Source organism: Trichoderma virens, assembly GCF_000170995.1.
Source record: "Trichoderma virens Gv29-8 chromosome Unknown TRIVIscaffold_91, whole genome shotgun sequence".
NCBI classification, from domain to species: Eukaryota; Fungi; Ascomycota; class Sordariomycetes; order Hypocreales; family Hypocreaceae; genus Trichoderma; species Trichoderma virens.
In genome coordinates this window covers 262,183-275,621 of record NW_014013658.1, presented here as the reverse complement: position 1 = coordinate 275,621, position 13,439 = coordinate 262,183, and the positions used below count along the sequence as shown (strand labels likewise).

Genomic DNA, 13,439 nt, shown 5'->3' with positions numbered 1-13,439 from the left:
GGCCGAAGCGTCATTATACAGGCAAAGGGTTGAAATGAGAGGTTCCATATAGTTTACACCCAGCGTGCCTCACCAGCATCCACCGACGTGTTGGAGGAATGTCCCTGGCTATAGCTGCCAGACATCGTCTGGGTAAACTGGGGAGGCTGGACAGGGCCACCCAAGCTGGCGGTTGTAGTGGATGCCGGCATCGAGGCGCTGCTAGTGAAAGAAGGTGGTGCCTGCTGGCGTATGCCTTGGCTTCCGACACTAGACGCTGCTCCATTGGCATTGCTGCCGTTGGCAGGCAGCACAGGAGTGCCAGAGAGCCCTCGATTGTGGCTCGGCCGTAGCGGGATCTGCCCCTGTGTGTTATCGGCGGGTGTGACTTGTCCGCTCGAGGCAGCACTTCCACGGTTATCGTAGGCAGCAATCTTGGCCTGGATGCGGCGTCCGTAAGGAGTTGTGCGAACCTGTGGAAGGATGGGACGAATGGCCTCAACAAGGCGATATTTTTGATGGGGGGTAGAGAAGTCAAGAGCCGTCTGGATAACGTAGTTGGCAAACGAATCACGGAGGAATCGTTCCATCTCGTTGAGTATCTCCTCCACAATCATGTCCTTAGAAGGAGCCTGGGCACAGCGCAAGCACTTCTCAATAACATTGGAGCTGAACTTGTGGCGAGAGAGCTGGCTGATGCAGCCCTGGAATGTGGCGACAATGGGCTCAGTAAAGGTGGGCTCGTTGAGGTCAATAATGTATTGAACAACATAGTTTCCAAAGGGGTCCTGCACCAAGATTCGTGCGTGCTCGGTGATGCGCTGGATCAGCCAGAGCTTCTGCTGGCCGGTTGCATGATCGATGCAGCGCTGGAGCACACAGCAGCCATGTCGGTGAGTTCCAACCTCGACACAGTTGTTACCAACAGCATCAAAGATAAACTGCGCGTCAGAAGCAGTGAGCTTGTTAAGACACTTCTGGATGACGTGATTGCCGTTGAGATCTTGGATGAGTTCCACAACTCGGAACCGGAGGGCCTCGATGATGAGATGGACTTGCTGAGGAGTACTGACGTACTCAATCATCTTCTGCAGGGCCCTCGTTCCATGCTGGTTGAGCGCGATGCGCACCATGTCTTTGGATGCGTTCTGGATCAAGACAGTTCTTTCGTCGTCATTGCAGAACTCGAGGAGCTTTTGGCACAAATAATTACCAAACGGATCCGTCATGAGCTCGATGACATGCTGATTGGTCTCGAGCCAAATCATGTGAACTTGATCACCTTCGCGTTCCTCCAGCTTCTTTTGGAGATAGCGGCAACCATGCTGGTCCTTGCACAGCTCGTAAATCTGGCCACGGAATGATTCCAGAGGCATGTTTTGATACCGTGACATTGCTACAAGGAAATGATCAGCACAGGAAACAGTAAGAGGAAATGGCAAAATCGGTGTTATCATCGGACTCACCTTCGTTGTCAAGTTGTCGACGATGTTGAATGACACGAGCCTGACTATCGCGAGGCTGGCCGTTCTGAGGGTAGGGCACATTGCTGTAGGGGGAATAACTCTGAGGAGAGTAGGCACTGCCGTTACCAGCGCCGTTGAGATTCATCTGCTGCATCCCAGTAGAGAGCGAGTGAGCCCCGTACGAAGGCGAAGAGGTAGTGCTGGGGGATGAGAAGCCATTTGGCTGGTAAAAGCCACCGCCATATGGGTTTGTCGGCGCTGTACTACTAGGGGAGGATACAGGTGCAGTGGCGTGCGGCGTTGCGGTATGAGGAGCTGTGGTAGCCATGGTTGGTCCAAATGGAGCAGCACTTGCTTGGAGGGCTGAGTTGATGGACGGGAACACAGCGGCCTGATCACGGCTGGCGTTGATACCATTGTCGTTGGACAGCTCGCGAGCATGGCGGGTCGGCATTGCTCCAGCAGGAATGCGGCCGATGCTAGCATTGTGGTTATGGAAATGCTGCTGGGCGTGGTTATTGGCACTGCCGTTCATCATAGAAGAACCAGCAGGGTTCTTGACCGTAGGTATATCGTTAGCCGAATATGAGCTCTGGAGTTTGGGCGGCGCGTGAATCGCCTGAGAAGCCCCAGAGGCCTCGTTCGAGCTTTCCGAGATGTACTTAAGATCAAGAGAATGACGAATAGACGCTGGGCGGCTCCCGATATTGCCTGCATCACCAGCCTGGCTGGTGGAAAGCCCATTGATGGCCGACATGCTGTGCTGGGTGCGATGCCGGTTCACGCTAGTTCTCCAATTGTGGGAGGCCCGCGCTTCAGGATTAGGCGAGGGTGATAGAGCAAGATCAAGAGCGGCTGACGATGCCGATAGCTAGAGGGGAAATGGTGAGATTAGCAAGGTCGAAATTCAATACCGAGAAGAATCTGACTAGATGTATTATAGATCAAAGTTGGGTTTGAATGAAGAAGGTGGTGTAAGACGTGGAAAGGTCTGTTGATAGGGAGGAAGAGAAGAAGAGAAAAAGCAGAGGAGGAAGAGAAGAAGAGAAAAAGCAGAGGAGGAAGAGAGAAAAGGAGAGGAGGAGAGTTGCAAACGCGAAGCGGTGCCAGGTGGGTGAAGTGGGAGAGGAGATAGCACTGCCAGCTGCCAGCTGCCAAGCGGCTGTCATCTAATTGGCAGCCGCAAGAGTCTGGCATAAAAAGGGCAAAGAAAAATCTCAAAGGAGAGATCTTGCTTCTGTCCTCAACGCAGATATATTGCAAGGAGAGAAAAAGAGATGACCTACAATCTGATCGTCGCGGCGAACCAGCGTTGGGAAGCTGTCGTCAGGAGTGTGTCCCCTAGGTAGGTGGTTGGGCTCGTCGTCACCGAACAAAAAGCGAGTGGTGTTGGTTTGATCAAGGTTCAGGTCGTAAAATCCATTCCTTGTTCGGGTGACGGGCATAGAGTATCTGTTCGTTCTCCTATTATCAAAGTTTGGTCAGCAATTGTGACGAGGTATCCAGCTGGAAGCAGAGCAATCGTGGCAGCTTGGTATGCAAGATGGCGGTGGGGGGCGCGTGCGCATGCAAGCGACTCTGCTCAGCGCAGGAATTGCATCAAGGGCCTGGTTCCTAATGCCGACCAACAATGCGAACCAAAAAGCTCGCACTCCCTTGTCAAGCAAGCCGAGCCTCGCATGCGCTGGCGATTCTTAAGGACACCAGCCCCACCCATGCAACCCAGAGCGAACAAGTACACGCTCATCAAAGCAGCAAATATTCAAAGGAAAAGCATCAAGAAAGCTCTCTCTCTACTTACGAATTGGTCGCCCTGTGGCTGCTCGGGTCCTGGCGAACAGCCTCTTCCTTGTCGTCATCGTCGCTGTTACGGCGCGTGGTGGGGACAGATCGTGATGGCATCTGGTTGTCGTCGAATCCGTATCGCGGCTGGAACACGCCCGTACCAGGAGGTGGAGAGGTCAAAAGCGATCCGGAGCGCGATGGCCGGCTGAACAGGGCCGCGGGGGAGGTCAGGCTTGAGGTCGAGTAGCGGTTCGGCCGCGAGAAGATGCCAGGAAAGCCATTATTGGTGCTGGTGTTTCGATACTCGGGAGGCGTTGTCGGTTCGGACTGGTGCCCGGCAAATCTATTCATGTCTTCTTCCATCTGAGCCAGTTCTAGGGCCTCCCGTCGCTGTTGTTGGTCTAGTTTTTGCATCTCGACTTCAAAACGCCGCCTCTGTTCTCGGATCCTCTCATATTCTTGCTTTTTCTTCTCTATCTAAAATCGAGGAGGTCTGGAGTCAGCTGGGGCTCGCGAATTTAAATTTCTTCCTTGTTGCTAAGGTTTTGTCGCGTCCAAACCTTACAGCGCCGGCCAAAGCGGAATGAAGGGGGTGGGTGGGAGGTTGTTGCGCCTGAACGCCATCGACTTGAAGCAAAGGGGCCACCTACCAATTGGACTTTGTGTAATTGCTGCGCAGACAGTCAGCCAATCTCGCACGTAAACAAAAAGAGAGCTCCCAGTCAGCGCAGCGAGCAGCGACAGACAAGGGATTCCCAGCCAGGACTCACGCTATTATAATCTTGAGCTGCGTCGGGCACGCGGGGGGGGGATGCCAAGGAGTTCATGGAAGACATTGTCGGTACACGCCCCGAGTCGGTCGTGAAGCGGCGAGGCAGGGTGGAGCGCAAATCGTGACTGGCAGGCTGTTGTTGAGGGATGCGAGCGGCGCCGCGAGGAGGTGAGACAAGCGGGTTGATGGATGGCTCGTTCCTCGGCGGCTGCTGAGGGCGGAAGCGCAGGTCTTCCATGTTGGGACGGAGAGAAACGAAGGACGGACACGAATCGTACAGGCCGAATTGGCAGCGCTCGGGACGTCTATCTCGCTGCAGACATGAAGCAGGCAAGGAAAAGTCAGCAAGCTTGTCGTTGTGGACGACGAGGTTAGGGCCAGGCACAAGCCGGCGACGCTGGAGGCGGGGTGGGATAGGGTCAAGGGATTGGACAGTTGACGAGACAAGATGCTCGGTGTTGCAGCCAAGGACAAGGATGAGCCGGTGGATGCCCAGATGGTCTGGGCTGGACTGGGGCCAGCGCGCCGGGCAGGGGTCTGCGTCCAGTTCCCACACGTCGTGCTGCAGGAAGATCAGAGACTCGTTGAGGCCAAGTCGTCATCGCCTGTCTGCCAGCTCAGCATCACGTTGGTGTTGGGTGAGCGAGGCCGAAGCCAGAGCCAGAGCCACGGGTGTGAGCCTGAACCAAATTCAAAGCCATGGGCTAGATTCAGCCACGAACCACCCGTGTATGGACAGAGGCGCTTCAGGGCTGGTGCTACTGCCTGGGAGGAGTAGCTGCTCGTGCAGAATGGATGGCAAAACGTGCTCGTGCTCTTGGTCCCTCCCGCATTCCGTTGATAGTGTCCTGGTTGTACGAAGCACCCCGAGCCCAGTGTCGGGTCGCGAGAGCATGGACAGCAGCAATTAATCCAGCAACGCCATAGTGGCTCACATCTCGCCCGTTTTCCATCTGAATCCTTGGTCCAAATCGTTGTCCGGGGGAGGAGATGAAGAAACAAAGAAGCCAGTTCATGATATCTTGAATCCGCCGCGAGGGAACAGACATCGCCGACCAAAGGGGGGGAAGAAAGGGAAAGGGAAGTCCATAACCAGCGGAATTGATGTCATGGAAATGACATCGATGGCATACGTACCTCGCTACCTGCAATGGACTAAAAAAGACGGCACAAGCGAGAGAATTAATCGTACACAACGTCTGGAAACGATTTGTCGATGGACATGGATGGAGTGGATGGACAGAAGACGAAGGAAGCGGGTGGCCTCAATGCCGCCCAGAAGGGAAATTGAACAAGGAATAGATAGTACAGCAGAAGAAAAGAAGGTAGATATTGAGATAAGTTATACAAAAAGGGGACAGCTCCAGAAGCTCACGAGGACGGTGACGTGAACAAAGCTCCTCCGTATAATACAAGTTTGGAGAGAGGGTGAGAGTCGGCGTGGGGAGGAGAGACAGTGAGAGAATGTGTCTGAGGCACGGAATTCGAGAGGACATGAAACTATTTGATGGATGGATTTTCTGGGGATCCCGATTTAGGCAAGTGGCGGAGGTCATGACTACAGCGGTGCTAAGGCTCAACTCCATGCTAGAGCGCTGCTAGAGGCCCTGAGGTGGCCGGTGGTCAGGGCAGGTTTAGTGAGCGCCACTGGGCTACAGCGCCAATCAGGCGGCGGAGTCGCTATTATGCCGGCGAAGGAAACAACCTTTGATTGATTGAGCCTGAGGTACAGTACGGAGTACGTGTGTTGGAACTGCTAATGCTAATTTCCATGTAGCTGTGGTCCCAGCGCTTGAGGCATCAATGCTGCGGTCCAGTTGTTGTCGCCGACGTCTGGCAATATGGACGTTCTGGATGTATCTGGATGTGACTGTTTCCATGTATCTTCCTGGATGCTGCTACAGTAATATACTGTACAGACAGCATCATTACGCGGCTGAACTCCGACATTAGTCACAGCTGAAGTGCCGTGCTAATCACGTGTACTCCTTCGGCTCCCATCTGCTACATTAATTGAGACTGGATTGGATTCCATTTAATTTGATTGCTCTGCTCCTCCACTTAGCAGAGTACCTAGTCAGCAACTCGTTTAAGGTTTTGCTGGACTCAGGGGAAAACCGAAGCCCTCGGAGGCGATACCAAATGCTACGTGCTAGTATGGGAGCAGCCCAGGAGAAAAAAAAAATTTGGCCGAGTCGAGTATCTTTCTGGGATGGTCTTAGCGCAGACCTGCCAGAAGGGGGATTGACTCGGGCCAACCACCCATGGATGGATAAAGAAGAGGAGAATTGAGCCATCACATACATGGACATGCAGCATTTAGAGCCCCAGCTGTATCGTACGGATACCTGGACTCTGAAGGTACTGTACATGTACGAGTACATGTTCTCGCGGACAAGCGAGGCAGAATGCCGGGCTCTGCAGCCATCTCGGTGTCCAATGGTTTGCAGGTACATGTACGCCCATGTACGCCCATGTATGTTGTATGTTGTATAGCGTGGCAGCTGTGTGTCATCTGCATGGATGAGTTGTTTGCAACTGAAGTGCGTCTTCGTTGCATGCTGACGCATTGCCGAGGCAGACCCAGACACGCTGCTGGTACATGTACCCGGATCAAGATCAAGCATCGAGACAATTGTGGTTTAGCATCACTGCGAATTGGCCAAGCTCCAAGCCTCTCAATGTACAGGTACCGCCCAGTATGGCGAGGCAAACGAGCGGAATACCGGATACACGTACGCGAACCTGGGGAAATGCAAATGCACCTCCGAACTGGCAGTTTACCCGTAGGTATTAGTCGTATTAGTACCTCGTACTGCCTTAGCAGCAATAAGCGGCCGGCATTCACGCCCAACATTGACCTTGGGCTTCCAATTGCCAATTACCAATGGCCAGCCAAGATTGCCTCCTCACCTTAACCTGGAACGCCACTTGCCGACATGCCCCAGAGCCGCTGCAATTGGCCGCCCACGATCCCGGTCGCATACACGCAGTAGCCTGCTGGAATTACGAGACCTACTCTGCATACATGGAGGTGTTTTGTGCTACTGGGGAGGTTGACAAAGCCGCAATCGCACCGGCAGTGGTGGCAACGGTCTGAACAGCATCCGACAGAGCTGCTAACCTGAAGGATCACCAACAAATATCCATGCTGCTTTGGATCCCCCGCCTGCCCCTCATGGCTAGGTGCAGTAGTAGTGCCTGTGCTGTTATTAATTGTCCAACTAGATTCGTAGGCACCGACTTAACGTACATAGTGAGCATAGGTACATGTAGCCAGTAGTAACAAGGTAGAGATTGGTTTATTTGTCAAGGTGGTAAAAGATACTGGCTGGTGTTGAGCCAATGGCTATACCCATTTGAGGACTGGATTGAGAACGAATAGGATACAAATAGTAGGTACGGAGTACTCATTGACGCAGACACAAACACTTTCAACAGCCCAGCCGTTGAGAGGCGGCGCCTGGGTCTCAGATATGAGCTTGTATGTATTCAGCCTCCATCGCAGCCTCCATCGCAGCCTCCATTGCAGCATCTCGCTGGTGCCGTTGTTTGGAAGGCTGAGGGTAACACCTTGCATGCCCCGCCCAAGGATGTTTCCAGCATCTACCTAGAGGGACCTTAGGCTAGTACCTGAAACCAAAGTCCAAAATCCATGGATCTTCCTCTTTTGGAGCTTTACGCTTTCTACTGATATGGCTCGCTCCGCCTCCAGGCTTATTACAAGTAATACTATGTAGCTTTTGGTAAAAGTCGGTGAGGCGTTGGAAGATAGGTTTCCATTTTGGTTTGCTGCTCGTGAGCCCCCAGCCTTATCGCCACCAAAGAGCCTCGCCCATTTTGCCATGCTGCTCCAAAATTCGTTTACAGTAACAGCGTCCAGTCGTAAATCCATTGATACTCTAGGGTATTCAACATTTTGTAGAGCTCAATGTTACTCATTATCGAGATTGTACTAATTAATGGATGTACGTCGTGCGCACTTTCCAAGTAACTCTACCTTCGGTCTTAACTGTAAGGTACCTGGATTAATCAGCGCCATATCATGTATCAAAGCTGCCGACCCTCAGTTGCGCTTCTATTCAAACACCAAATATTTTTTCGCAGTCTCCAAGCTTCCCAGGTTTTTTTTTTTCTTGCTTCTGCTTACATATCCCCCCGCTAAATCGGAGTTGCGACTCATTCGCCCAACAGACCCATCCAAACGCCAGCAAGCGACTCGTTACTGCGGGCGACAAAATCGGAGACGCCTCAACCCGTATTACTCGCTCTTACACCCCCCTCGAGCAACGACAGGACCATCTCAGCACAAGCATCGTCTTCCTCTATTTCAGGGTACGGAGCCTTCTAAAAACGACGCACACCATCGACAAGATTCGAAGCCAACCTTGACGTTCCAGCAAGCGGTTGATGCGGGTAGCCCCGACTGCTGAAACCCAAGCGCCTCTTCCGACACTCTCGATATGCGAACCATCCCAGCGTGGCTCAACGCCAGGCCCGAATCTGGGCCCCCACTCGGCTAGCCAACGATCAACTTGTTGCGCGCTAAAGTTGATTGTAGCAAGGGAACGAGGGGTCCTGATATCCTGGTCTGGCATCCTGGTCGGATCTGGCTGGTGACTCGATGGCATTGGAAGGTCGCTCGCCAACCAGCCACAGGGGCCGGCGAGTTGCAGGTCTCTGAGGATGCCCTATCCGGAGTCGAGCCATGCACGTGTGCGCAGCTGGATGGCTCGCTGAAGTTCTGCTCTGCTCTGCTTTGCTTTACTTTGCTCTGTGTCCGTATGAGGGCTTGCTCCGGCGATAGAGGCTGAACTCTCCCAGGGAGGGCTGGTATGTGCCCAAGCAGAGCCGTTGAGGCAGCAAATATGCACGTATGTATGTGGTGCATACGTTCTCTGTTCATGCGCAACAGACGGCTCTCCCAACTGCTAGTACCACCTAGCACTGTTAGCAATCTACACTTGCTTGTACGGGCTATCAGAGACCGTGAGCACATGCATAAGCATAAGCACGAGCACGAGCACAAAAGCCGCAGCAGCGTCGACGCTGAGTCTGTGCGCTCACATCAGGCCAAGCCTCCAAAACAGCGCTGGCATTTGATACTGTATAGAATTACGAGAGGCATTCAGTTGGACGTGCGGGGTCGCACGAAAAGCAGCTCAACCTCGACTTGTCACCCATCTCTGAGCCCTTTCGTTGGCCGAGATAGCCGCTTCCTGCCTCCGTCGACCCGCAAGAGGCTGTTCTCGGTCAGTCTGCCCGACACAATTTCGTCATCAGATATGAGAGCTGAGCGGGCTAGGCTGGATTAAACCTAGAGATGGATCTACCAGCATCATGCATCGCCTTAGATGCGGTTTAATTAAGCACCATGGATCTGCTGCCCGGTCCTACAGTACTATTACCGTTGTTGTACTTGCTGTTGAGTGTTGACTTTGAATGGGTAGGTACAGAGACAAGAGTGTTGAGGATGCTAAAGTTTATAGCTACAATTCGTCACACAAGGCACAAGCTATCTATCCACCCTCTACTACTAACCAAGCCTTCTCGTTATCGGCCCAAATAGCGATCCGGATACTTTATATCTGGAGCAGGAAAAGCACTAGTTTGTCATTGGTGCGATGGTGACATTGAGTTGGTGGTGTGGACCTCGTTTGGCATACTTGCTTGTACATGTGCATAAACGTTAATTAAAATTGATGCCAAAGAGCCCAACACGCAACATCGAAACCGCTCTATATGATGGCGATGACAAACCGGATGTCTGGTTTATTCACTGGCTTGTCTTGAAGAGGGATGAATGTGAGGTGAGTGATGGATACGAAGAGAGAGACATCGTCCTCACATGTGTCAAGTATACAAACATGTTGATTTGTTGGATGTTTGTAACACGGATGTGCCTGAACCGATGAGGATATACGAGGCTTGGTATTCTTCAATTGAGCCTGTTGACACGCCACCTTGCTTTATCTTTGGCATCAATGGCAAGGTACATCACCTGTACCCAATCCCTCGTCTGATCAGTACTCCCCGCCTGTTTACCACCCATTTCTAGCCGCTTTGGAGGTAGTTGTCAAGGCCAATGGCACGATTGGAGTAAACAGAGATCCAATTTAGGTCCACCGGAAGCGATTTTGCCTGACAATGCCTTACGACCGAAACAAAAACCGACAAATATGCCACCTGACAATTGGCTGTTCTTTTTGACGTCGAAGAGTAGTATCACCAAAAGATCCCCGATGCAACGGCGGCACGTTTTGGAACGGGGAGGATAAAAGGCGGATAAAGGGATTCATCAATCAGGATGTATACTTTCTTAGGCAAAAATCGACGGCCCTCTTAGATGCGGGTATTTAGTCATGAGTGATCTCGATACGGGTTTCGAGCCTAAATACATCGAAAAGGGAATTCGAGAATGCAATGTGTGTTGCTCTCGGAGTTAGTGATAACTGATGGTCATTTGTATCCTGTTTGCGTTTATGTGATTGAAGGTGACATGGAGCCACCGATGTAGGCAAGGTAGGGTTATGAATACTCATAGTGAGTATTCAGCCTCTTCTTTCTGGTGACGCAAGGCACAAGAACGATTGAGCAGGGCTGAGGCAAAATTCTGTGGGGAGCGTCGTGGGTTAAATAAATGCCTTGATGATGGAGTTCCATTACATGACCCAGTGTTTTAACTATTAGAATTCGATAGATGATGGAGACATTTAGGGCTTATATGTCTCGCCTACTATAGATATGGAGCATCATATTCGTCTAAGTTACTGAATTAAAAGAGATATACCGTGGTATTATTTGGATCCAAGCAAAGTTATTTTCTTCTTTCTCTATTTCTATAACTAACCCCCTTTATATATCCATACCCCCTTAACTCCCTCCATTATCCACAAATCATCATTCATGTCTAAAACTTTCCGAGTCAAATGACACCACATCTCTTTAAGCCTTGGTAATAGACAAGGCATTCGCCAACATAGTCGAGTTGTTCAGCAGCTCAATAGTCAGATGAGCCATGACTCTCGACATAATCTCGGTCTGCTGGTACGAGTAGGGCGTGTTCGCAACGGCCGCGTAAGCTGCCTCGTGGTTGAAGGCACAGATGCCGCCCTTTTCGCAGAGATTCCAGAAGGGCATGAGGACAACTCTGTCGGCGCTGGTTACTGCGTGAGTGGTCGGGTCGATGACGTTTCCTTGCGCCCAGCTGGCGTCGGTGCTGGCTGCGGAAGCAGGGCTGAGAATCCAGTCATTCTGGGATCCGTAAGCGGGCAGCTCCACGAGTCTGATCACCTCCTGGGCAAGGTCTTGGGTGGGGACCTCGAAGGATGGGTAGGCGACGTCGGTGGAAGTCTTCTTGACGGTGGGAGCGATAGCGGCCTCGACGGCGGCGGCAACAGCATCTAGGTCTGCAGTCCAGCGAGTTCGGAGGTCAAATGTAACGTCCAATTCACTGGAGGTCATGTTTCCTGGGAGGAAGAACGAGTTGGATGCGGTGGTGGAGTAGGTTCGGAACAGCTCGATAGCAAGAACCAAGGGGCCGTTTGTATCAGCAGAGGCATGTCCACTTGGTCCGAGACAGGTGACATTGACGCCAGTCGCGACATTGGCGTCATTCAGGACGGAGCAGCTGACACTTGGGTAAGTTCCGGTAGCCAGCAAGGCGTTGACTGAGCTCTGGACAGCAGACAGAGAAGGGCCCTCAAGACCAAAAGAAATAGCTCCTTGGACCACGTTGCACTCGGAGTTGAAGATATCCTCCACGGGAGTGGCAGTGGAACTAGTTCCGGGCCATTTTCCTGCTGAATCAAGGTCTCTTACTGCAAGCATGCCTGAGTATGCGCTCTTCACGGCAGCAGCATGGGAGCTCTCGATGAACTGAGCAATGACATTGAGACGAGCATTCATGGGCACAATGCCGTTGGCGTTGGCAGGATGGCCAAAAAGCCAGATAGGAGAGCTGTCAAAGGCGCCAGCTTCCAACAGAGTGTGCTTTCCGGCTGCGTTCTCTTCATCTGGCGTGCCCTGGACGATGAGACGAGCTGGGAGGCCGAGATCGATTGCGGCCTGGCGGGCAAAATTGGCCATGCCCAGCGCAACGAGCAGAATGTGGTTGTGGCCACAGGCATGGTGGATGTCTACCAAGGCATCATATTCAGCCATGAAGCCAATGGTAGGTAGGTCCGCATCTGCAGGCGTGCCAGCCGGCCGGTTCTCAAACTCGAGAGTCCATGCGGTAGGCATGCCAAAAGAATGAGGTGTCACAGTCCATTGTCCCGGCTTTGTCGTTGTGTAGTAGTTGACAACCTGGTCGTGGGCATAGTGCTCGGAAAGTCCAATCTCAGGGTTGTTCCAGACATTTTGGGAGATTTGACGGAGGTCTGGGTATAAACTCGCGGAGATGTTTGAGAGAAGAACTGGAAGGTTTGTCAGGTCAGCAGCGCGGCCGCCTGCAATGAGCAGAGAGAGAGCTGATGATTTAGCCAACATGTTGATCTTGGGCTGATTTGCTTTGTAGAAGATGCTGTCGATGCTGTCGATGCTGTTCTTCTTTTGGTCCGTGTTTCAGACCATCTGGCCTCTCTTTATATATCTCTCTGGGCATACAGAATTTTGCTCTCATCCATATGGTCCGTCCCCTTTTCTGTACGCGGCATTCGGCTGTCGAAAAATCCGCTTCAGACTCTTCGAATTCCAACTGTCTTCAGTAGCGCTATAGCAACTATGGAGCTGCCAGGGATAGATTTTCAGTCTTGTAAGCACTTGATGGGCTGGATTAGCGGGAGAGACCGCCACGTCGATGTCCATCTCGAGTTAATTGCGCGGTTAAGCTGTTGATGTCAGTAGAGAGCTTATTTGTTTACTCATAAGTTGCGTTTTTGCGAAGATGTCTCCGAGATTGAGCGGTGATACATGTACGAGAAAGTTTCTCACTAAGTGGCGGTAGACGGTTGAGTAAACGGAAAAGAGAGAGCGAGAAGGTAAGGCCCTTTGTGCCGTGGGGAGCTTATAAGACTCCTTGCCAAGTGGTCCGGGCTTCAAGTCAAGTGGTCCTACAACTGGGGGGTCATTCCCTGTTAACAAGCAAGTTCAGTCGGGAAGTCATCATTGTCATTGGTCCTGTTACGAGGGAGATGAATTATGGAGTTGTGCTAGCTATGTAACAACCCCAGCAATAAGCCGTCAGATGTTGTCGGCTGGGCTTCAATCGTAATTATAGCCCCTTTCGGCCACATAGACTCAATAAGACTTGGCCGTCTATTAGGGTCGTTCAGGGTTGTTACAGTTGAGTGTCGACAGAGATCAAAATGTAGATCGAAGAGTGTCAAACTACCAATGACTATTAGATCTTACACCCATGAAGCCCGATAACCCTTTTCTATAACACATATGTAATAGATGAATATGACTAGAGCTTTACTGCAATATGAACTGCC

The 13,439-nt window shown here is 51.8% G+C and overlaps 4 protein-coding genes across 4 annotated transcripts; 1 reads left to right on the top strand and 3 right to left on the bottom strand.

Annotated features, from left to right (window-relative positions):
* Positions 1–53: 53 nt before the first annotated feature.
* On the bottom strand, positions 54–2,902 carry TRIVIDRAFT_164108 (uncharacterized protein; the record flags this gene model as incomplete). Its single annotated transcript, XM_014094623.1, has 3 exons — positions 54–1,375; positions 1,446–2,208; positions 2,732–2,902. Coding segments are annotated over 3 exons (2,256 nt in total), but the record flags the coding sequence as incomplete, so codon positions are not given.
* Positions 2,903–3,242: 340 nt separating this feature from the next.
* Positions 3,243–4,240, bottom strand: TRIVIDRAFT_39180 (uncharacterized protein; the record flags this gene model as incomplete). The annotated part of the gene is made up of 2 exons (XM_014094622.1): positions 3,243–3,707; positions 3,977–4,240. The coding sequence occupies 2 exons, from the start codon at positions 4,238–4,240 to the stop codon at positions 3,243–3,245; spliced, it is 729 nt and encodes a 242-aa protein (XP_013950097.1).
* Positions 4,241–4,450: 210 nt separating this feature from the next.
* TRIVIDRAFT_227826 (uncharacterized protein) lies at positions 4,451–4,780 on the top strand (the record flags this gene model as incomplete). Its single annotated transcript, XM_014094621.1, has 1 exon — positions 4,451–4,780. One exon carries the CDS (start codon positions 4,451–4,453, stop codon positions 4,778–4,780), a length of 330 nt encoding a protein of 109 aa, XP_013950096.1.
* A 6,167-nt stretch (positions 4,781–10,947) lies between these two features.
* TRIVIDRAFT_65282 (uncharacterized protein) lies at positions 10,948–12,492 on the bottom strand (the record flags this gene model as incomplete). The annotated part of the gene is made up of 1 exon (XM_014094620.1): positions 10,948–12,492. The coding sequence occupies one exon, from the start codon at positions 12,490–12,492 to the stop codon at positions 10,948–10,950; it is 1,545 nt and encodes a 514-aa protein (XP_013950095.1).
* Positions 12,493–13,439: the final 947 nt, after the last annotated feature.